This window comes from Convolutriloba macropyga, chromosome 6 (assembly GCF_964194025.1).
Source record: "Convolutriloba macropyga chromosome 6, txConMacr16.3, whole genome shotgun sequence".
Taxonomy (NCBI): Eukaryota; Metazoa; Xenacoelomorpha; order Acoela; family Convolutidae; genus Convolutriloba; species Convolutriloba macropyga.
In genome coordinates this window covers 74,096,663-74,122,547 of record NC_134473.1, presented here as the reverse complement: position 1 = coordinate 74,122,547, position 25,885 = coordinate 74,096,663, and the positions used below count along the sequence as shown (strand labels likewise).

The following is a 25,885-nucleotide window of genomic DNA, read 5'->3' as shown; positions in this document are numbered from 1 at the left end:
ACTGATAGAACTCAAAAACATTGATTTTTATATTCACCAAAATCTTGAATTGGATGCAAAATTGCATTAAATCTATCTAATTCAAATTTATCTAATACATAATTCCACAAAATGCTGCATAAAAATACCACTCTACTGGTCAAAGGGCATTGGTTCGAACGAGAATTTAGATGAACACGCAAATCCGTCGATTTTAATCCCTCATTTAATGTTTCTACAATTAGAGAGAGAGAGAAACAAGGATTCGTTCCTTAGGGAAACGATCGCAATTTCATTAAGGTAAGTACCCATAGCCCAAAGACTTAACAGAATATATCGCTAAATAAGATACAATTCTAAATCTAAAAATATAATTTCTATCGCGTTTTCTAAACAATTCCGAATGCATTTTTTCGTTCTTCATTCTACCTGGTCTAGTTTTGAACTGATGACTATATTTGTGATCAATTTTTCTTTGTCACCAAATGTTTATTTTACGTCATTAAGACGTCATAACAATATCACACTACTACGGCAGCTGCTTCGCCTCGACTCGTAGGTGCCCGAACTAGCATACACCATTCGTCAGTTTCGGGTGAGTAGACTTCGGCTGAGTCGCTGGTGATGTTGTTCGTAGAATGGGACGAAGTGAGTTTGCCACAGAACACAAATATCTTTCCGTCCCAAACTGCACAAGCGGGCGCTGCTCTTGTAAATTTCATCTGTGTGCACTGCGTCCATTCGTTCTGAGATTAACAATATTTACATTTAACAATTTTATGTAACTGTTCCGACATTTTAAAACATAGCTGGCAGATTGCCAGAAAATAGCCCAAATAGCTTTGTAGATCTGCAGTCTCACAAAAAACAGTAAAAAAGACAGACCAAAAAATTAGTCTTTTCATTGAAGGCTGAGATGTTATTTTGATTACGAATCCGTAAAGTTATTGCTGCCTTTGTTAGCTGCTCTCAAATAACTTTCATTTAGAGTGACACGCATTCACTTGACCTTATCTCTTTGAAATAAAGTAAATAAAAGCCAATTTTAAAATGAGGAAGGCATTTTTGAGAGTGAGGTAAGTCACGTGTGACCAAAGACTTTTTCACTCAATTGAACAAAAAACTCGCCCCACTAGCAAAAATAGACGTCACGCACGCACTTCAGTTGAAATTGCATGAACCAATAATTTTTAAGTGGTTGTGACGTCATGTGGCCGTAACAAAAATCCTGACGATTAAATAAAAAAACCAAGAGAAGGCCAATAATAGCCCCAGCTAGCCCCAAAAATGGGAGAACTTTTATGCTAGCCCCACTTTTTTGTGCAGACAATTTTAGACTTTTTTGAGTGCATCACAGGCTATCATATGTGGTAACACTTTGAAGCTCATCTGGAATTTCAATACCAAGAGTAATTTTAGGAATTTTGCTTTCTTGCTTCTCAATTACAAAAAATTGAAAAATTTGCGTCCATTGAGAAAAAGTTGCAAAAAATTTCTACACATTTACGAAATTTTAACCCGCGCTTCACCTGCGTTTTCATGCAACGTTTAGTTTGTTTTAAATCCTCATTTGAGTCTTGACAAAAAGGGAGAAAATCATATTAGATCTGGATAATAATCGTAAACTGTTAAAAAATTTTCGAAAAATCAAAAACCAAAATTTCTTATATCGAACCTGAAAACTGAGAGATTTTAAGTTTAAGTGATAGCATGCACTTTGTCCGCATGTACAATTGACTGAATACCTATCAACAATGCTTCGATTTTCATTCTGTACTTTTTCGGACAACACTGAGATTACAAAAATAAATCAGATACTTTTTTGCCATTTTTTTTAAAATTTTGATCACCTTTTATGTCACCAATTATTTTTTTCATTTTTGTGTTATTCATTGTAACAGAAACAAATATGAGTCGTTAGGAGTAGCTCCACGTACTAAGTCAGCTATCATTCCGTTCCAATTCCATAAAATCATATATAGATTGTTTTTGGCTGCGGTCATTTTTTAAAGAACTCATAATTTTTGATGATTTTGAGGTCAATTGGAAATCAAAATTGAGTGGGCACGTCAAGCAGCAGAACGTGTTATCACACTGAGGCAGCACGAGCTACAAAAAAAATGCCTTCAGGGCGCGTACGGCTATTTCTGAGATAGGAGAGAAAATAGATTTTGGCTAAGAAGTCAAGAGTTTTTGCTGACTTGCCGTGTATTGATTGCTGCTTTTAGTGTTACCACATTTTCAATACTAGAGTTCTTCAAGACTGTTATTACAAAGCAACAAATTAATTCCATCTGTTCGAATTCGCTTACCGACAGCTGTTCGAATCAGTTCTTATGATTCTTGAGAGGCAGTTATTAGTGCATTAAAAGTTTCAATTATGCTCATGGAGATTAGTTTATTTTTTAATTTTCGGAAGTTCCCTCTACATATTAAATTAACTCACTTTAAAACAATTTGTTTTTTGTTCACTATTGACGACCATTTCGTCTTTCTGGACAAAAAACAATTAATTACCAGTTCTCAAATGCTCTTTACTGTATATCGTCTTCCTTTTGAGCTTTCTTGTGCATAGCTTCCTACTCTATCCAATTTGATATTATTTTGAGAATTATTATTATTAGATTTCATGCTCAAATAATTATAACACATTCCTTCTCCGAGTGTTAAAACTAAAGCATAAAACCAATACTATTTTTTAAAAGGCCTCGGAGAGCTTTTTATTTACCCTCAAAGGTCCATAAGCTACCAACTTTTTAATTCAGTGTTATCACAGGAAAACATCTCTCAAGATGTGAAAAAGATGAGAGTTCTCATTTGAGTCGTACAGTTTTCACTGCTACTTTTAAAAAAAATTCGTATAAACATTTTCTATGCTTTTTATATTTTTTGGTCTTTTGAGAGCTATAAAAATAGCATGTTTTGAATAAGTGAAAGGCCATCTGTTTTGGACAACAGAATCACATTTGCTAACTTTGCAAGCTCTTCCAACTCTCCATAGATTTTTTGTTAAAATTGTTTTATCATGTGGTGTGAGTTCGTCAAAGGGTTTCTCAGCTCAATCTGTGTACAAAATTGGTTTCTAATTACTTTAAAAACACAAGTTTCAAATAGTAAACCTAACATGTCTTTCAGAATTGTGTAACATCTTCTGCTATATCGTTACCCAGACACTTCAGTTGTCATGAAATCAATTGAATGGTCAGAATAGCATTTCCTGTGTAGTTTTTCAGGGCTGGAATTTTATTCCAGGACTTGTCCGGCTATCTTTATACATTTCTCAACTAGATTGCTCCGTTTAACCTGAATTTGCCGTTTCTTTATACAAATGCTTAAATTCGTTGCGACTTCTTTAAGCTACTTAATTCATTTATTTTATCAAAACGCTTTGGAATGTTGCAAGAACAAACTTGAAAATTGAGACAATTTTGTCCCGTTGAAAATAAGCCAAAAAATCGAATTGAATGCCAATTATTCTAAAAATTGTTTCAGTTTCCAGTTTTGCATTTCTGAAACAAATTGTTACGGCACGGCTAGGAATAGCTTGAAAAGAGAGTGACGTGGAGTTTTTATTACCTGAATGGTCTTTCGGTCCGTTTTCGATTATCTGAAAAAATTCCTGCCAAAAAAATTCTCAAAAAACATTATCTAAAAAAAGGTTTTCTCTTAATAAAACTGTTTTAACTTCTACAGCCACATTTAACAATGGGTTTGACCATAAAGTTCTTGCTGGGAAAAGTAGAAAGTATGAAAATTAGTTAAATTTGAATCAGATGTCATCAAATTGACTTTAGAGTAGCAAAAAAAATCTGTAATAAACAGGATAAAAACAGATAAAGCTCAATAAAAAAAAGTATAAAGCAAAAGACTTCCGACATAAATGTTTCGTGCTTAGTTACAAACGTTTTTAGAATACTCTTTGGATATTATTTATCATAATTTAAATGCAATTTCGTAATTGAGGGTTTCTAGATCAGGTTTTATTGTTCCTCTGAAAACTCCAAAATTTTTCCCTTTTGTTTTTTTGAAATTTCAGCTAAATAACTAGCTTTTTTCGTAGCAGCTTGATCAATAAAACAAGGTTTGGTGCTAATTTTTTTTTTGAAATCTCTTTCGATACATTGATTTGATATATATCATGATTTCAAATGTGAATGTGGGAACATTCTGTGCCACGCACAGAACAAGCGAGTCTTTTTGTTTTAGCGTATAATGACATTGGGTAAAATGGAACTTCCTAAATTGTCAAGTAACCAAAACTAAGATAGCGCATATCAAAATATCGTTTTGAAATAGACAAGAACGTTTAGGGATAACAAGGTCCAATTAAAATGTTCTTTCAACCAATTTCAATGATAAATAAAAGCAGAGAAGCCTATTCTGTATTTGTCATAAAGATTGCGAAAAGAGTGCGTGTAAGGAACACTAAATAAAACATACCCGGCAGATTGCCGGAAAATAGCCGCCGTTGATTCCAATAAGCATGATTGGGATTGAAATAACAGAAGATATTGAAAAAAAAAAGATTTTTGTACAAAAACATTTTTTTAAGTCCGATTTATTTTGATGGCATTTCGTGGTTTAACATACTTCTGTTTTAGAGAGAGGCTACAGGGGCTACCATCAATAACAATAAGCATTAGAGATGGTAAATAAGACTTATAGGTACGACGTTCAAATAGCGGGCATCTAAAATTGGGCTTTATGGGTTTATCCCGTTTCTATTTCTGACTTCAATTTTTTATACCGACTCTGTTCATTTTGAATTGCTTTGCTGAGCAACTGATGTTCAAAATCACTTTTAGCAGAATGAGAGAAGAGAGAAACTAGCCTAGAGAAGTCAAAAAGATTTCACGCAAAATGTTGAAAAGGCGGCAAAATGAGGTAAAGCGAAACATTTTTTTATTCGACGAAGTAAAAAAACATAGCAGGACAAGTCCTGACGTACAATTCAAAGAATTTTCATTGACTAAATAGAAAAACCAGACCTAGAATGGACTAAGAGTGAATTGAGAAAACCATTTTTAAAAAATTCTGATAAAAAATAAGAAAAAAAAACAGAAAATCAATGTGAAAATGCCGCATGTGAACAAAAAACCACTAACGAAAAAAAAAAAAACTAATTCACACAAAAAACTAGGCCTAGAATGAGCTTTGAATGGATTTGGAAAACCATTTAGAAAAAAATCCGATCCAAAAAATCGAAAAAACAGTAAAAATCAGAGTGAAATTGCCGCATGTGAACAAAAAACCACTACCAAGAAACCGAATTTTTGTTCTAACACCATTTTCTCACTCTACTTTAAAATTAGAGCGAAAAAAATTCACGCCGCAAAACAACTCGCTTTTTCGCTCCATTTCCTGTTTCGGCGTGACCAAAATCACTACTCCAATTTGACTTCAAAAATCATGAAAATGTGTGAACAGATCTTAAAAAAAAAAAAAAAAAGACAGCGCCCCAATACAATTCAAATTCTTTGAATTGTAAAAAAAAAAATAGGAGCGCTATAATAGCCGGCTGAGAAGATGAGGGCGGCTATTAATTATATCAAATTAAGTACAGATATGCGAACAAACAAAGCTAAAACTTTACAGTACCGATGATTAACTCACTGTTTCAAAGCAGAACTTCTCGATAGAACTAAGCGCACCAGTTTCTATGTTGCTTCCTCCCAGAGCGTACATATAATTACCACACACCGCTACCGCCACCTGGCTTCTCCGCTCCAACATGTCAGGTAGAGTTACCCAGGACTTGGAAGCCGGATGGTACGCCTCGACTGTCGCTAGGTCGTTGCTGTTCTCGTCCACGCCTCCAACCACGTATATCATGCCTAAACAAACTAAACGATTATAGAAGACAATGAAATGATAATGTCCAGCGTCATGACTGTACGCCTGCGCTTACGAGACGAGGCGGTTAGTTTGAATCATCACAGTTGGGTATGATCATCGTGCTAAATAGCATTTATACCAAAGAGTAAAAAAATGGATGTATTCTGTCATTAGCAATTTTGTTCGGACACCTTATCTTAATTTTCTGTTACAGCCGACATCAAACTTTTTGTTAAAACTAAAGAAGACAAAGTAAACACATGGGATAATCAAGTTCGGCTAAGACGACGACTGGTACAAAGTTGCAAAACCGTGATAGTCCTCAACTCAATGGGGAAGTGTTGAATGAGCGTACCATCATTAATCAAAAACGGCAAAAAAGAAATTGGTTTTTGTTCTTCAGCTTTTTAATGCCGCATTGTGTTGTATAATTCTTTTGGGCTTAATCAAAGGCAAGGCCAGATTTGCACCACGTATAAAGTTGGTGACTGACCCAAAGTTGGAACCGCAAGCCAATTTTTTCGCCTCTCGCCTATAAACGGCAATCTGTCGAGCACTAGCCGTCCACACGGGCAAAAAGTTTAAGTTGACAGAGAGGACCATTATCTTGCAGCGGCTACTTTCAATCAGAAAACTTCCCCTCTTCATTGCGAACCTGAAGTGAACCGTTGAGTACACAACCGTAGGCGAATGGAACTAAGTTACCATTCCTTATAATCCGACAGCTGTTGACACGCCTGGCATGCCCGTTGAAGTTTTGCGATCTAGTAGCAGAGACGGGCGATCGATCTGACTTCCTGAAATGATAGCAATTCCCTTTCATGCGAAAAACTGATGTCCCCAATAACATCAAGCCCGACGTTGTAACCCAGAAACTAGATGAAAACTTTTCAACATAGCCGATCAATGAACAAAGTGCACCCGTGAAATCATTCGATAAGCTCAGCACGTCTCAAAAAATACGCCGCACTACTGCTTGTAGACTCAAATTCCTGTCAACAAAAGAGATTAACAAGATCCGGACGACGCCACTTTCTCCACCACGGTCTTCAGGGACATACTTGAGCACCGAAATAAAAGATCTCCTCGACAACAGGTGTGTCAAGCTGCGTAGCCCGATTAGACCTGTTCCTGGGTCCCAAGGGTCCGATTCGTTTTTCTGGTCGGATTAAGCTACAAGTTGAAGCTCACTTTTGGTTGAAATACGCAATTCTGTTGCTTGCACATAACAAATCCAGAAACTCTCATGAATCGTACTCACTTTAAGATTCGCTACAAGTAATGATTACCTAAATTTAATGTGCAGGAGCTTTGTGGTAATCCTTAAACAAAGTTACCTATTACACTATCAGGTCAAATTACGTTCGTGCAAAACTTTTGAGCAGACGATTCAAAAACCACGGCCGACCTCCAGTCTCCTCGTTTTAGTAACAGCGGACTGGCCTACAGTCCCATTTATGTCACGGTTCGTTGCAAAAACAAATAAAGTTAAGAATTGCTCTCCGTACGTCTTACTAGACCTGTTCGTTAAATTTTTTAAAATGAAGTAACGCTAGTTTGTTACATGGCAGTAACTTACCGTAGTGGAGTACATGCCACAATATTGTCAGCTAATGGTATGAACTCTATTGGAGCTGAGAAAGAGCTCCATGAGAGCAACGAAAAGTGGAAATTCATCAGCACTACTGCAAAACTTGTGCATTAAGTTCAAAGCACCCAGCCAATGTGTCATTTGGGAACAGCTGGTTCTGGTTAGCAGAATTATTCAACTTTTATACACTATCATATGAGTCCCAGGCCTCACGGATCAACTTTTGTACACATTTATTCTTTCTGAATATGCACATTGCGCACGTCAGTCAACACTGGTAACCGCTCAACCGCACTCAAATCGCACATTTTCTAGTTGGTAACCCAGCAACTGAAAATCTATCGATCGCTGACATCGACGAATTCGATCATTGTACGCGTTACCCTGGACGCAATCCTACGGCAATTCATTTGTGGCGCGCTAATTTTTGAAGTTCGTACCCACTCCAGGAGACAGACGCTTATTGAGCAGTACCTCGACACTGGTTAACTTTAATAGTCGAAGAAAGCAGCTAAAGGGGTTATTACTCCAATTCTCGGCCCGTACGACTTCGGTACGATTCCGATAGTGAGCCAGCTTCAAGGTCATATGTATGTCCTCCGGATCTCTCAAACGTCCGCTCGTTTAGCTCTTTCCGTTTTACAAACCGTTCGTGCAGGAGGATGTTATCGATAAGATGAATTGCAAAAATGATATCGTTAAGCACTTTTGTCCAAGCAATATAGGAACCTAGGTGTACGTTCGCGATAGCTGTTTACTATGTAAATAAAGGATTGAATTAAATATTGAATTGAATGGCTTGTGAATGAAGCGAAATAGCTAAACAAAGCGAGTGAATTTTGAGCGGGAAATTTTGCGTGTGTTTACACAATTGAACAAAAATCAGCCATAGCGAGTAACATCAAAAGTCATTACATGCGTTGAGTAATTTAAATGTTTATACATTGCCGCCCCCGTTGATGTACGGCATCATAAAATATATAAATAAAAAATTACTTCCGATCATATGTCAGTTTTTGATAGCATCAACCGCTATTCAACCTTATATTACAAGAAGAATCATATTTGGACCAAGTTTAGTCCTTGCGAAGTGCGGCTTGTGAGAATCCAATTTCCACTGGTCATGGCTTCTCGTGTCCGGGTACACAGGTACCGAAAGAGTGCTCGTGGGAAGGACGGCAGGCGGTATCGAGTTGGCTTCTTTCTGCAGGACCATTTTATTTTGGCTTCTCTGACCAAATTGTCATTTCCTGTATATGTTTCATGCACAATTCCCAGAGGCCATAAGGGAGGACTGTTGTCATCTGTGATGTACACTAAATCTCCTTTTGTCAGGTTCTGCTTTTCGGCCATGTTCTTTGACCTGGTCTGCAACTGGGATAAATATTCAGTTGTCCATTTCTTCCAAAATTCTGCTATGAGCTTCTGCAAGTATTGAAAGCGCTTTTTTGGATCTTCATCTTTTGTTCTTGGGATTGGGGAAACAACCAAAGGCAATTGATGATGATGAAAGCCGGTCAACAGCATAGCAGGGTTTATGGGATAACTGTCTTTCGCATCATCTGAGAACTGTGAGCGGTCTCGAGTTAAGTACAGCTTCGACTTGGCATAGCATTGTATATACTTCATCCAAATAGAAGTTAGCTGTTGTTCCGATTGTTTTGAACAGCAGTAGCTTCATCGATTTGACTCCTGCTTCCCATAGTCCACCAAAATGTGAAGCTTTGGCTGGAATTGTTGACCAGTTGATGCCTAAATCTAGAACAGCTTGAGGTAAACAATCAGTTCCGTATTTCTCTTTCAGTATCCTTTTGAGTTTTATGAGATCATTCAATGATCCTATAAATTTTGTACCATTGACCGAAAATATGTGAGCTGGGCATGCTCGTCGAGAAATGGACCGTCTGATAGCTTTCATGCATTCCTGTGTATCCAACGCTTTAGTGACATCCAAATGAATGGCTTTTGTAACGAAGCATACGAAGACTACCAAATAACATTTGGCTTCAGTCTTGCCACATCTGTAAGGCATTGGACCGGCGAAGTCTATGCCAACGTTACTGAATGGTGGATCTGGGTTGACTCGTTCTTGTGGTAGGTCGCCTAAGAGTTGAGAAAGGTTACGGCCATTAAACCGAAAACATGTGATGCAGTTTCCAACTATAAACCTGGTCAGCGTTTTCACTCGAATTATCCAGAACTTCTGATGCGTATGAACAACTGTTGCGTTTACGCCTGCATGTAACACTCGTTGATGACTGTCAAGTACGATTAACCTCGAAAGATGATTTTTGTAAGGGAAAATTGATTGAAATTTGGCAGATTCATTCAAGCAATCTGCTGCTACTGCACGTCCACCAACCTTTAAACCTCTTTCCTCATCTTTGATGGCATACAGTTGAAGGATTGTTGATTTTCGGCTTACGCTTTGGTTTTTCTGCAATTTGTCTTTCATCAATATAGTTTTGCTTCTGCACATCTCTAACAAGCATATTTAATGCTTGTCGCTTCAATTCTTTTCTCTCGATTGGCTTTGTAAGCAAAATGTAAGCAAACTTTAGAACTTGCTTTGCTACTCTTATTGCTTTGTCGAGACTTCCGTAACGTTCAATAGGGAATAATTGGTCGAATTGGTGATTCGACTGCTCTATGTTTTGATCATTGAGCGGGTCGTTTTCCTCCCCCAGAGGTTCGGAATAGTGCCCGAATCTATTGTTAATATTTGGCTCTGCACTAGTTCCTTCTTTACTTCTGTTGACTGAAGAATTTCTGGTTGTTTTGGGATAGTCAAGTTTCCATCAGAGAGCTATTGTGGGCCTTCCCACCACATTTTAAGGGATGAAAGCTGTTTTGCTGGCACCGGGCGCGGAGTAAGATCGGCTGGATTTTCTTCTGTTGGTACGTATTTCCATTTTTCTGGTTGAATTATTTGTTGGACTGTGGCCACACGGTTAGCTTTCAATGTTGAGAATCTGCTAGCGGTAGAATTAATCCGAGCTAAGGCAATTGTTGAATCGCTCCAAGCATATATTTCAGTGGTAAATCCATTTTGGTTTACCGTTGTCTGAACTGTTTGTATCATCTGCGCTCCTAGAACCATTGAGCACAGTTCAAGTCTCGGTATGCTAAGTGTTTTTCTGGGCGCCAATATGGACTTGGAACATAGCAAGATAGACTTGGTTTGAGATGCTCCCAGTGATCGGGCATATATAGCAGCTCCGTACGCATTCTCAGAAGCGTCGCAAAATAAGTGAAGTTGTATTTTTTCAATAGCCAAGTTGGCCACAAAGCGTGGTATACGTAGCTCAGATAGATGATGTAATCCGATAATCAAAGCTTTAAATTGGTCAGTTATGGTTGCCCCAACATCATCATCCCATCCAATTTCATGTTCCCAAGTCATTTGAAAAAGAATTTTGCATTGAAGCGTTACTGGTGTTAGGAGACCGATAGGTCCCCTAACACCAGTAACGCATATTGCTAGATATTGCTCATCTGGTGGTTATATGTACATTTTCAGGATGGAGCAAGTTGCTGTTAACTGAATCTATCAACATTTTTTTGTTAGATGAAGTAAAAGTTGATTTTTTAGCATCTTTATTTTGACCAGTTTTTTGGTTCGGCTGCGGCTTCGGCGTCCTTTTGTCGAACATACGTTTGTTGGATCTGGAATCTTTTTCATCGAAAAGTATCGAGCATGGTTCAATTTTTGAGTGGTATTGTTTTTCGCTACCAAATTTTTCATTTTTTGCCAAAATTTTGTCCTCAAACGTGACCACTAATTTTTGTTTTTCGGTTTTTTGGTTTTCTGTGTTTGAGTATTTGTTTTCAGGTTCTGAAAGCTCGGATGACTTCAACCAGCTATCAGTGTCTGAGACAACATCTCGGAAGTCTCCAATGGGCGTTTTTTTGTAGATTTTTGGTCGACATCAGTTTTGACCGTTTTTTCGCCTTTTTGCGGGGTTTTTGATGTTTTTTCTTGAGTAAACCCGGTTAAAAATTGCATTGAATTAATCGGGCAAACATGGGGAGTTGCATGGTTAGAAGCGTTGGAGTCCATTAAATGGATTTCCTTTAGTTTTTTACAGTCAAGGTTGACCACTAATTGTGGAAAATCCGATTTTTGAAACTCGTCAAGTTCGACTGATGGACACTCAACAACTGTTTCTTCGTGTTCGGGCAGACACATAGTAACGACGCTGCACTGGATTTGGGGTCCATTGAAGTAGAAAGTGTCTGTTTTGGGCTGCCAGTTGAGACCAATGGTTTTGATGGTGTGGTCATGTTCACTGATGAAAAGATCTTTGTTTTCTTGCAGCTCCGGGGAAATGGCTTACATAACCACATGTGAGTTGCTTGCCCACTTGCGAATAGACATACCAATGAGTTCTAGAGTAGTTGTAATGTCTCTGAACAGGCCAATGACTTCTTCTTGTGTCTCACCGCCACCAAGAAGGTCATCAACATAAAATGAGTTGAGTATTGAATTTTTGCAATGAATTGATGGAGCATCTTCTGCTGTATCACGTAATGCTCTGATGGCGTGGTATGAACTAGAAGAAACACCGTATATGACTCGTGTCATACGGTACTTCTTTATTGGTTGCTTTTGACTACTTCGCCAATACATCTGATGAAAGTTACGGTCCTTTTCGTTTAGTTCGATTTGGCGGTACATTTTTGTGATATCACCTGATAAAGCAATGCGATGGAGACGAAATTGAATTAGTATTTCAAAAAGGTCGGGCTTCTGTTTTGGACCAACCAGGAGGCAATCGTTGAGACTTCTTCCGTTCGTTGTTTTTGCTGATGCGTTGAAAACTGCTCTGCATTTTGTAGTCAGAGCTTGATTTCCATACTGCGTGATGTGGCATCACAAAGTGTTTCTCGGGTGGCAGATTATGGTCGCTTTCAGGCAATTGTTCTAAATGTCCTGTCTCAATCATCTGTTGAAAGAATTCTGTGTATTGTGTTTAGAGATCTGCTTTTCGTGAAAGCTTGTTTTCGTTACCCAAAAATTGTCTGAGGGCTTTTCGAGATGATTCTCCAATGTCGGGCAACCATTCCTGACTGTCTGGATCAAAAAATGGCTTCATGGTGTCAATTGGTAGTCGAACTTGAGGCCTTCCATTTTGGCCATATGTTATGCAACCCAATTCTTTGGTAGTGAACATGGCTGGAGGAAGTGCTGGAACATCTTCGATTTCACAAAATTTAGAAATTTCGTTGTCAAGGAGGCATATTGCATTCGACTTTACATTAAGTTTATTTTCTGATTCTAGGTTGACTAATCCTGAAACTGTCCAGCCTAGCGTAGTTTCTGTGAGGCATAAGGAACCCTGTTTCAGTATTCGTCCTTTTATTATGTGTGTATGCAGAAATACGGAGTAGTATGTCTATTTCGCCTGGTTGCCAAAATTGATTATCCGCCAAATTGTAATTGATTAAGTCTGCGTAGTCAGTCTCTGAAAGGGGCTGATTTGGATTTTCGCTGGCTGTAATTGTCTTCAACACTAGGCAGTTGAGAGTAATATTTTCCCCTGTTTTGGGAATAAATTCAAGTTTGAGAGAACCGTCAACCGGCATTGAGTCTTTCTGATTGACCCCTATGATTCTTTCATTGAAGGTTTTGGTTCTAATCCCAGTGTCTTGCAGGCTTTCGCTGTAACTGCATTGATATGGGCTCCTGTGTCTAACAATGCTCTTAGATTGTATTTGTTTGTTTCTACCAATTACTTGAACACGAGCAGTTGGTACGATAGTCATTTTTAAGATTTTTAAGTCAAATTACAAGCATGTGTGCCTGGTGTAGCATTGAAAGCCTCATATAAAAATGTATGATGCTTACCTTGACATGTCTTGCATCTAGATTGTGACTAACATTGGTCACTTTCGTGATTGAATCTCAAGCAATTTTGACAGGACTTACTGGCGGCTATTGCAGACTGCTTATCTTTCGCTGAAAGGTCCTTGAATTTTGAGCAAGCACACGGAGCATGGCATTCCTTGCATTGAGCCACGACACACGGATGTTTGAAACCTTGCTTCGATCGCTCATCCCGTCCAGTGACGTGCAGTTGTTTGGGGGGAATGGGATCGTTTAGCATTTCCATCGATCTTACTCTGTTGTCATGAAAGGTCATCAGTTCGTCAAATTTAATGACATTCAGTGCCTTCATTTTTGAGTTCCCGTGCTTTCTGAGTCGACATCCAATTTTTTGAAAAAAGATAGTGCCACATGTCGTTATCAACTTGTCGGCCAAGTGAGTGAATCGACTGAGTTACTTCATTGAAAGTACTGTGTAGCAGACGGAGTTGGTACTTGCTTTCTCCTCTCACAGGCTTGAAATCAACAGCCCTAGCTTGCAATGTGCGTAGCATTATGCGATCGTTTTTGTATCGCTGCTCGAGTAGATTTCTTGCAGTCTCGTAGTTTCTGTCAGTTGATGATAGGCTTTTTATTAGTTTTTCAGGGGGACCTGATAAGCAACTTTTTAGACAGACAAGTCGCTGGCTGTTTGACAATTTCGCGTGGAGGTGCACGGCTGTATCGAATTGATCGATAAAGGCCATCCAGTCAGTGAATTTGCCATCGAATTTGGGTAGCTGTATCTGTGGTAGCTTTGCAAAATGCGGCTGGTGCTGTGTTGCATCTCCGAAAGACGTATTCAGTCACGTTTTCGTCCACCTTTTCCAGCTCAAATTTGTCTATGGCTTTTCCCATTTGAGATAGCTTCTTGCGGACTAGTGTGTGCTTGTCTTGAACCAGATCGATTTCTGTATCGTACTGATCATCCTGAACTGTTTCCAAATAGGATTCGTCTAGTTGCTGTTGAATTTTGAAGCATTCAGTAGCTTCGGAGAGGGCCAATCTGAGCTCGTCTTCGCTAAATGGCTGGCTAAGTCTATCCCATTCATCAAAGATCTTGTTGAGCTGTCGTGAATTGGCACGCCTCGTTCTCTGTAGACGCTGCTTGGCTCATTTTGTCGGCGGACCAGAATAATGTACGTTCGCGATAGCTGTTTACTATGTAAATAAAGGATTGAATTAAATATTGAATTGAATGGCTTGAATCAAGATAAATTAGTAGCTAAACAAAGCGAGTGAATTTTAAGCGAAAAATTTTGCGTGTGTTTACACAATTGAACAAAAATCAGCCATAGCGAGTAACATCAAAAGTCATTACATGCGTTGAGTAATTTATGTTTATACACTAGGTTTAAATCTTATTAATTATTGGTCTTCCAACTATTATTTCTGCGATGTACAAAATCCAATTTCCCCAATTGAGGTAACAACAAATTAGCTCGTAAATGCTTATCTTGACCTAATAATCTACGCTGAGCCTAAATAACTGTCCTCTCTAATCTTTTTACAGTTTTGATAGTGTAGGTCCATTTTATTAAAAATCTCGAAAGAGAAATTCAAATTAGAAATCTCATGAAACTTTCGAGATATTAAAACTATCTATTTAAATACAGAAGTTGCTATTATCTGTTGCTTATACAGAAGTCAGAAGGTTAAAGTCAGAAGTCATCTGCATGGATAAACCATTTTTGTCGTTTTATTCGCTTTTTTTGAATTCGAATACTGAGCAAGTCTTTTTCGACCTTCTTTTTTTCTCTGAAGCTGTTACATTACTGGATCTTCTTTCAAATCTCGCAGTTATTGGGTATCCTATCAAACGACGATCAAAAAATCATTTGTTTTTTGAATTCATCTTGAACATTTTTCTTTTTGTAAAGGCATCAAAAAAAGATATAAAAATCATATTGGGTATTCTGCCTGCTTCACCACCGGTGAGATCAAACTAACTGTCGGACATCAAAAAGAAACTATTGATCGCATGGAAAAAGATATCGAAATGTCAAAACACAAACTTCTGAAGTTATTGATAATTTAACTGAGAGACAGGAGACGTCAAAAAGCAACAGTAGTGTTGATCCTCCACTAAAAATTTATCAACCAAAACTTGTACCCCGATTTGCCAAGCAATTAGTTATATCTGATAGTACTTTTCGTTAAGTAAATCGCCATGCCATTTCGCAGACTGCAATCCACTCATATTCATCTGCAACAATAGGAGACATTTCTTATGTAGTTCATTGCTATTCCCTGGAGCCAAAACGGAAACATTAATTGTACATGTCGGTCATAATTCAATTGACAAAGGTGTTTCTGGACAGGAGGCAGCGACTCAACTCAAAGAAACAGTCGACAAATGTATGCAAAGAATCAGACCTGATCGTGTTGCTATATGCAAAATTGGTCCGGTAAAAGATGGTTGCTATGGAAGGAAAACAAACAAGGAAGTAACATGGAAGGAAATATCTAAATTCAATGACCATCTAGAAATGATAAGCCTGGAGCTTGATGGATCCTATCCTGCGACACGTATTGAAGTTTTGGAAAATGCGCTATCAATTGATGATATACGTTTCGATGGAGTGCATCCCAATAATGGCGGTAAAAAAGGTAGAAAACATACGTCACTATAATATAACACATAACCTACCGGCATCACAGAAACCAGTTCAACCTCGGAAATTACATAGAAATTTGAACTTTGCTTGAGTTGAGGCACTTTTTTGACATATTTTTACCGTTTGTTTTAACTTTCTGTTTTTTTTGGGAAATGTGAAAGACCAGCTATACATTAAGCAACGTCATTTAACTCAAATGAGAAACAGGATAATTTATAAAATGTGCTGATTTATTTCCAGAGAATTCTGATTTTATTATTATTTGCGGCTGTTCGTAGTATTTCACTTTTTTCTAACAGAAGTTTTTTTGCTTCTTTCTGGTGACATAGAAAAAAATCCTGGACCCTTTGATGCTTCAAAACTTTCTACTTTGGATGATGCTATATTTGGCGCTCAAAATGGCATTAAATTTCTACTTTTCAACGCTCGCAGCATGCAAAATAAGTATCAAGATATATCAAATTTGCTCCAGCAGCTGGATTCGGAAACTATTGTTATAGTAACTGGAACTTGGATGACCGAAGAACAAAGCTTGAATATAAACCTCAGCGCTGAGCAAAAGTTTTTGGACAAAAATTGGTCACATCAAACATGAGCAGCTGAGGGTGAGGGTGTAGGAAGATGGATTCCTAAGAAACTAAATTTAAAACGCAGAAGAATTATAGCTAGCTGATCCCAAATTTTTTGAAACGTTGTGGCTGGAACTAGGCAACCCTTTAACTGAAAAATGTCTCATTAACATCTCTTGTCCACATCAAAGCCTGGGTGACTCCTTTTTAGACGAATTAAGTGCAGAGGTTTCTAATGCGTTCTCAGCTACATATAATATTCTCTTATTTGGTGATTATAACATTGATATGTTGAGTGTAAATGGGCAGAAAAGCCTTCAGAATTTTGCGGCGGGACTAGGATTACAGTTATCAAACATTGATATTCCTACACGCATAAGCTACAATAAAAGAAGTTTGATAGATCACTGTTCTTCGACTAATGAGCAAATCACTAGTTGGAAAATCTGCTTACCTCCTTTCGAAATTGATCATAATGTAAATTTTTTCAGAGCAAACTTTTTTTGTTAGAAGACAAACTTATTTTATTAAACGATACAAAAAATTTTGTCGATGAAAAATTTAATAGATATCTGGCTCTTGCAGATTGGAGAACAGTTTATCAACAAAGAAACTGCGATGAAATGTTTGCAGAGTTTAAAAGAATTTTTTTGACAATACTCGAGAAAAACGCACCAACAGAGAAAAAATTAGTTTCTAATATAAAAAAGACTACCTCAGAAAAACCTTGGGTGACAGAAGAAATTCAACATTTAGTTGCCGAGAAACATCGTTACTTCAATGACTACAAATTGGCACAAAGTGCTGAATCATTTGTGTTATTGTTAATTTAATTGAGAGACAGGAGACGTCAAAAAGCAACAGTCGTGTTGATCCTCCACTAAAAATTAATCAACCAAAAATGGTACCCCGATTTGACAAGCAATTAGTTATATCTGATAGTACTTTTCGGGAAAAAAATCACCATGCCATTTCGCAGACTGCAATCCACTCATTCAACTGCAACAATAGGAGACATTTCTAATGTAGTTGATTGCTATTCCCTGGAGCCAAAACGGAAACATTAATTGTACATGTCGGTCATAATTCAATTGACAAAGGTGTTTCTGGACAGGAGGCAGCGACTCAACTCAAAGAAACAGTCGACAAATGTATGCAAAAATTCAGACCTCATCGTGTTGCTATATGCAAAATTGGTCCGGTAAAAGATGGTTGCTATGGAAGGAAAATAAACAACGAGGAAATATCTAAATTCAAGGACCATCTAGAAATGATAAGCCTGGAGCTTGCTGGATCCTATCCTGCGACACGGATTGAAGTTTTGGAAAATGCGCTATCAATTGATGATATACGTTTTGATGGAGTGCATCCCAATAATGGCGGTAAAAAAGGTAGAAAACATACGTCACTATAATATAACACATAACCTACCGGCATCAGAAACCAGTTCAACCTCGGAAATTACATAGAAATTTGAACTTTGCTTGAGTTGAGTAACTTTTTTGACATATTTTTACCGTTTGTTTTAACTTTCTGTTTTTTTTTGGGAAATGTGAAAGACCAGCTATACATTAAGCAACCTCATTTAACTCAAATGAGAAACAGGATAATTTATAAAATGTGCTGATTTCTTTCCAGAGAATTCTGATTTTATTATTATTTGCGGCTGTTCGTAGTATTTCACTTTTTCCTAACAGAAGTTTTTTTGCTTCTTTCTGGTGACATAGAAAAAAATCCTGGACCCTTTGATGCTTCAAAACTTTCTACTTTGGATGATGCTATATTTGGCGCTCAAAATGGCATTAAATTTCTACTTTTCAACGCTCGCAGCATGCAAAATAAGTATCAAGATATATCAAATTTGCTCCAGCAGCTGGATTCGGAAACTATTGTTATAGTAACTGAAACTTGGATGACCGAAGAACAAAGCTTGAATAAAAACCTCAGCGCTGAGCAAAAGTTTTTGGACAAAAATTGGTCACATCAAACATGAGCAGCTGAGGGTGAGGGTGTAGGAAGATGGATTCCTAAGAAACTAAATTTAAAACGCAGAAGAGAATTATAGCTAGCTGATCCCAAATTTTTTGAAACGTTGTGGCTGGAACTAGGCAACCCTTTAACTGAAAAATGTCTCATTAACATCTCTTGTCCACATCAAAGCCTGGGTGACTCCTTTTTAGACGAATTAAGTGCAGAGGTTTCTAATGCGTTCTCAGCTACAGATAATATTCTCTTATTTGGTGATTATAACATTGATATGTTGAGTGTAAATGGGCAGAAAAGCCTTCAGAATTTTGCGGCGGGACTAGGATTACAGTTATCAAACATTGATATTCCTACACGCATAAGCTACAATAAAAGAAGTTTGATAGATCACTGTTCTTCGACTAATGAGCAAATCACTAGTTGGAAAATCTGCTTACCTCCTTTCGAAATTGATCATAATGTAAATTTTTTCAGAGCAAACTTTTTTTGTTAGAAGACAAACTTATTTTATTAAACGATACAAAAAATTTTGTCGATGAAAAATTTAATAGATATCTGGCTCTTGCAGATTGGAAAACAGTTTATCAACAAAGAAACTGCGATGAAATGTTTGCAGAGTTTAAAAGAATTTTTTTGACAATACTCGAGAAAAACGCACCAACAGAGAAAAAATTAGTTTCTAATATAAAAAAGACTACCTCAGAAAAACCTTGGGTGACAGAAGAAATTCATCATTTAGTTGCCGAGAAACATCGTTACTTCAATGACTACAAATTGGCACAAAGTGCTGAATCATTTGTGTTATTGTTAATTTAATTGAGAGACAGGAGACGTCAAAAAGCAACAGTCGTGTTGATCCTCCACTAAAAATTTATCAACCAAAAATGGTACCCCGATTTGACAAGCAATTAGTTATATCTGATAGTACTTTTCGGGAAAAAAATCACCATGCCATTTCAAAGACTGCAATCCACTCATTCAACTGCAACAATAGGAGACATTTCTAATGTAGTTGATTGCTATTCCCTGGAGCCAAAACGGAAACATTAATTGTACATGTCGGTCATAATTCAATTGACAAAGGTGTTTCTGGACAGGAGGCAGCGACTCAACTCAAAGAAACAGTCGACAAATGTATGCAAAAATTCAGACCTCATCGTGTTGCTATATGCAAAATTGGTCCGGTAAAAGATGGTTGCTATGGAAGGAAAATAAACAACGAGGAAATATCTAAATTCAAGGACCATCAAGAAATGATAAGCCTGGAGCTTGATAGATCCTATCATGCGTGACGGATTGAAGTTTTGGAAAATGCGCTATCAATTGATGATATATGTTTTGATGGAGTGCATCCAAATAATGGCGGTAAAAAAAGCTAGAAAACGCACGTCACTATAATATAACACATAACCTACCGGCATCACAGAAACCAGTTCAACCTCGGAAATTACATAGAAATTTGAACTTTGCTTGAGTTGAGTAATTTTTTGACATGATATTTTTACCGTTTGTTTTAACTTTCTGGTCTTTTTGGGAAATGTGAAAGACCAGGTATACATTAAGCAACGTTATTTAACTCAAGTAAATGAAAAACATGATAATTTATAAAATGTTCTGATTTATTTCCAGAGAATTCTGACTCTAATATTATTTGCGGCTGTTCGTAGTGTTTCACTTTTTCCTAACAGAAGTTTTTTTGCTTCTTTGTGGTGACATAGAAAAAAATCCTGGAACATTTGATGCTTCAAAACTTTCTACATTGGATTATGCTATATTTGACGCTCAAAATGGCATTAAATTTCTACTTTTCAATGCTCGCAGCATACAATATAAGTATCAAGATATATCAAATTTGCTCCAGCAGCTGGATTCGGAAACTATTATTAAAGTAACTGAAACTTGGATGACCGAAGAACAAAGCTTGAATATAAACCTCAGCGCTGAGCACAAGTTTTTGGACAAAAATTGGTCACATCAAACAGGAGCAGCTGAGTGTGAGGGTGTAGGAAGATGGATTCCTAAGAAACTAAATTTTAAACGCAGAAGAGAATTTGAGTTAGCTGATCCCAAATTCTTTGAAACGTTGTGGCTGGAACTAGGCAACCCTTTAACTGAAAAATGTCTCATTAACATCTCTATTGTCATCTATTTTCCACATCAAAGCCTGGGTGACTTCTTTTTAGACGAATCAAGTGCAGAGGTTTCTAATGCGTTCTCAGCTACAGATAAGATTCTCTTATTTGGTGATTATAACATTGATATGTTGAGTGTAAAGGGGCAGAAAAGCCTCAGAATTTTGCGGCGGGACTAGGATTACAGTTATCTAACATTGATATTCCTACACGCATAAGCGACAATAAAAGAAGTTTGATAGATCACTTTTCGACTAATGAGCAAATCAAAAGTTGGAAAATCTGCTTACCTCCTTTCGATATTGATCATAATGTTATTTTTTTCAGAGCAAACTTTTTTTGTAAGAAGAAAGAAAATTATTTTATTAAACGAGATACAAAAAACTTTGTCGATGAAAAATTTAATAGAGATCTGGCTCTAGCAGATTGGAAAACAGTTTATCAACAAAAAAACGGCGATGAAATGTTTGCAGTGTTTAACAGAATTTTTTTGACAATACTCGAGAAAAACGCACCAACAGAGAAAAAATTAGTTTCTATTATAAAAAAGACTACTTCAGAAAACCTTGGGTGACAAAAGAAATTCAACACTTAAATGCCGAGAAACATCGTTACTTCAATGACTACAAATTGGCACAAAGTGCTGAATCATTTGTGTCATTTAAAAAGTATCACAACCTTGTAAATCCAAAGTTAAAAAAAAGCACAAAATCAATTTTCAGAGGATTTTTTTAAGAAAACTGAAACATCAAAAGAGAAATGGAAATTCATTAAGAAAAAAAATGGAAAGAAAAACAACAGTCCAAACATCACTGAAATTGATGAGAATGGTAAAGAACAAAAGACAAAAAATCAATTTAACGCTTTTAACAGTTTTCAGCGAAATGGGCATCTACAGAGGACAGATTGTTCCATTGAACGTCAAAAAAAAGAGTGAATATTTCAATAGTTTAACTTTAGACCTTTTACTTTGAGGGAAATCTATAAAGTTATTGACAATCTAGACAACAACAAAGCACCAGGGCCGAGATACATCAATGCTTGGGCATTGAAATCTGGAAAATATGCTATTAGGACACATCTTCAGATTATATTTAACGATTTTATTCAAGAGAAAGTTTTTCCAACAATTCTTAAGGATGCACACATCACACCAATTTTCAAGAAGAAGTTTCTGTTTTAACTAATTATCGTCCAATTTCTGTAACGCCAACTTTCGCAAAAGTTTTTGAAAAGCTTTTACTTAATCAGTTAGTATCTTGAATATCTTGAAAAATTTGCGCTCTTGAACAAAAAAAATGGGTTTCCAATCTCGAAAGTCGTCTACTGATGCTGTGCTTTGCTCTATTGAAAAAAAAAGGAAATATGGAAGATAACAACGACACAGGTGCTGTGTTCTTTGATCTTGCAAAACCTTTCAATTCAACTTCACATGAAATCTTTCTCAAGAAAGCTGAAAATTTCAACCTCTCTCAATCAACAATTTTACTTATGAAATCTGTTCTCGAAAATCGAACACAATGCATAAAACTGGGTATTGACTTATCACATAAAATAACTATTAATCATGGTGTTCCACAAAAAACTGTGTTAGGACCTCTCATTTTTCTGTTATATGTCAACGATTTTTCCGAAAAGCTGAAAGGTAAAAATGATATTCAATTTGCGGATGACACTCGTATTATATGCAAATTTGAACGTAATGAAAATATTCCCCAAAAAATTGAAAAAAAATATTAGAACAAACAGAAAAATACCTGACAGAGAATCAATCCACTTTAATTCGGATACAGAGTTTTCCTTTAAAGGCGACGTTATCAAACCAGCTCGTGCATGTCGTTATCTGGGAGTACAAATTGATTCAAAGCTAACTTTTGAAAATCACCTCAATTCAGTTTTAAGCAAAATGGCTAATGCAATTCGTTCTTTGTATCTTGTAAGAAATCAAATACCTTTGAAAGTATGAATTGATGTTGTCAAGTCAGCTGTGCGCTCTCATTTTTCTTTCAGTGGAGTATTCCTTCAAACTCTTACAGTGAAAAACATAAACCGCATAAACAGGCAAATTAATTGGGGAATAAAAGTTTGTTATTTTCGTCAAAAAATTGACCACTCCATTGATCTTCTCATTAAGGATCGTATCCTGCCAGCCGAATTGTTTATCTCAAAAGTTAGCCTAATGAAGTTACAAACAGATATAAGACAATGGGAAACATCCGAAAATTTTGCAATGTTTACTAGTCGCCATAACGCTAGACAGAACAAGAGAACAAATCAAATTATTATAAACATAGCCGGCAGATTGCCGGAAAATAGCCGCGATAGACGCTCGTGGCCTTCCATGAATTGAAACACCTAAAGAAATAAGATAGACAGATCAACCACCAGTCCTTTAATAGACCACTAGACTTTTTGGTTTAGCTTCGGACTGTCAATTTTTTGACGCATACGTTCTATAAGAAAAAGCCCTTCAAGAGCTATTTCAAAATTGATATTCGAAATCAAAAACTCAAGACTAATAATCACGAATTAGGGCATATAAGATTGGCACTACTTAGATGCACACTATTAACTAGTAAATCTTCATTAAAAATTAAAGTTCCATCAGTGAGTTCAGAAGTCATTTTTTGAGTGAGGTAAGTCCCGCAATTGACCTAAAAGCAGAAACGACGTCACGTACATATATTTTAACTGCAAAGCAATAGAAGTCACTGAAGTCAATTCCAGGAAGTCAATTCCAAGAAGTCAGGTCGTAAGAATCATCGATGGAGACGACGAATTACAAAAAAAAACGATGTCCCCAATAATAGCCGCTATCGCTTCGCGGCTATTAAAAAAGAAAACGAAGTGGAGTAACAAATCTTTAATCTTGAAAAGCGTTCAAAAATGGAACAAATTGCCCTCTTCAATAAGAACTTTTTACAGTAAAACTTGCTTTAAAAATGTTTTAACCGAGTTTTTGCTCGATCAACACAAGAAAGTACCCGTTAATAGACAAATAGGAGCCTTCAAATCCTATTTTTACCTATGAAAACGAACAGCCACAATTTGAAGATTATTATATTAATAACAATGCTGATTAATTTATTTAACATTTTAGAGCATGTAGATATCTAACCTTAGGGTTACAGTCTGAGTAATTTACTTGTTTTTTTTAAAAAAAAATAATCTATAAAAATTGTATTCTAACTCTGTCTATTAAACTCTATTCGAGATATCTATTTTACTAGAAAGACGTCACGGGCAGCGTTACCTATTTATGGATGACAGCCTAGTTATTCCACTCCAATTATGAAACATTTTTTTACTAATGTTAGTAAGTTGACGTTATCGCCATTTAAAACTTATTCCATTAGGCTTGCATTAATTAATGACCCCTTTGTGACAAAAATAGTACAATTTATAAAACGCTCTTTTCGATACCTTCATGTGCTATGGCACCAAATGCGTATCGCTTTGAAGGGAGCTCGTCAATAACTCTCCATTGTCCATTGGGGTTTCTGGTCTCGTAGCACTCAATTGAGGTTCCAAGTTCTGTACCAACCCAACCTCCGATTGCAAAGATTGTATCGTCTATAACGGCCGCTCCAAATGATGTACGAGGTGTTGTCATCGATTGGGTCAAAAATCGCCAGGAGTTTTCAACAGGATTATAGACTTCTACGGAATCCGATATCAATAGTTCGCTCTCTCCACCTAAAATCAGCCTACCATAAATCATTAGTTGGAGTATGTTCGGAGAAGTTAAGTTTACTATTCAAGAACGCAAACGGCATTCTAAATGGGGGTGGTGGCAGAGGATTTCAAAGCACAGAACTGACATTCACATCGCGAATTTATTTCCCTCCTCGGCAGGTGTGTAGAATCGCATAATTGTCAGGCTCTAAGCGAATTGATCAACTTAATGTCCACTTTAAAAGCTCGTGCCGTTTCTCAAAAAGTAATTTGTTACTCAAGTAAAAATCGGTGGTGCGAAAAAATGCATCGATTACTATTAGGATTACAATAATTGCGGCAAACCTTGTTTGAGACCAAATATCAACTTTTTGGATTCATGCTATAGCAGTTGCATCATTTTTCATGAGATCATGTCTTCAATATCAATAGAGGAATATCACATACCTAAAACATACACCAAGTTTCGGCACTTCACAGCACAATGACTGCTTCTAGGTTGATTGAGAGGAGCCATTATTTCCCACTCTCCTCCGTACGTATCAAACATCTCAACACTGTCACAGCTTTCATCATCAGAACTGATCAGAGAAAGTAGGTCTCCAGGACTTCGTGCAGAAGAAAAGCCGCCAATAACCATAACTCGTTTTCTCGAACTTTTCCTTGGAATGTGCTGGCGATGATACCATGTTTCAAAGTCACAAAATCGCAGAAAACTACTGCACAGGTCAGATGAGTTATCAGTTGAACTGCTTGCTTTCATAACCGATTTCGAGTAGTCCTTATTCTTTTCTATAAGCGTTCCAACACATGCCTTGAGGTCTTGATGTTCAATTTCACTCACCTCTTTTGCCAGCGCAGCTTCCGATATCATGGGAAGACGAATTTGACCAAGCAATTCAGGAAAATGTTTGAACCGATCTTTTTTGTCATACAACACCCATCTTATCACGGTAGAAAGAAGCTGAATTTCATCATCTATTTGCACGTCTTCACTGCATAGCAAGCTCATTAAGTAAGGATATTCTATCTCGTAAAAGTTTTCACTCTCCGAAATTTCAGAGAAATGCAAATTAACGTACTTTTCAACCTGGAAGAAAAGAGTATTGAAATTGTACCTGTCGGCTAGTATCCACAGCATAACACAATTCTCCGAGGTTATATTTTCCGACAAAAAATTAAGGCATCGTTTTACGGCGAATTTGAGACTAAGCATGTCACTGGCAATCAACACACTGGCAGCGTTTCCTTGAGTGAGTCTCAGTTCTCCAGAATACATGTAATCCAAGAGAACGGTAAAAGTTTCCACTTCAAAGCCTTTCAGCGTCACTTCTTTTGAGTTATTCTCAGTCATGCCACTCAAAAACATGGCATTGAAGTAGTCTGTGGCCGCAGACAAAACAACTTTATGTGCACTAAAAATGGCTCCATTGATATTTATTGATATGTCGCAAAAACTTTCATCAGCCCGAAGTTGAGCGAGGTTAGCGTAAAACTGATAGCGATGAAAGTCCTCGGCTAGAGAGCATCTACTGCAGCACTCAACTGCTGCCATTGTACGATTTAATTATCACAATTCCAAAATCAACTCATAGCTACCTTGAAAAATAAAATTCTTAAAATATTAGCTCAGA

At 37.0% G+C, this 25,885-nt stretch overlaps 2 protein-coding genes across 2 annotated transcripts in view; both read right to left on the bottom strand.

Annotated features, from left to right (window-relative positions):
- The window catches only part of LOC142340612 (uncharacterized), a 355,986-nt gene that overhangs the window by 47,678 nt on the left and 282,423 nt on the right, over nt 1-25,885 (bottom strand). The window lies entirely within an intron of this gene.
- On the bottom strand, nt 25-25,885 carry LOC142340609 (actin-binding protein IPP-like). Its single transcript, XM_075391295.1, has 4 exons — nt 24,699-25,885; nt 24,000-24,272; nt 5,593-5,813; nt 25-725 (listed from the first exon to the last, which is right to left on the bottom strand). The coding sequence occupies exons 1-4, from the start codon at nt 25,804-25,806 to the stop codon at nt 501-503; spliced, it is 1,827 nt and encodes a 608-aa protein (XP_075247410.1). The 5' UTR covers nt 25,807-25,885; the 3' UTR covers nt 25-500.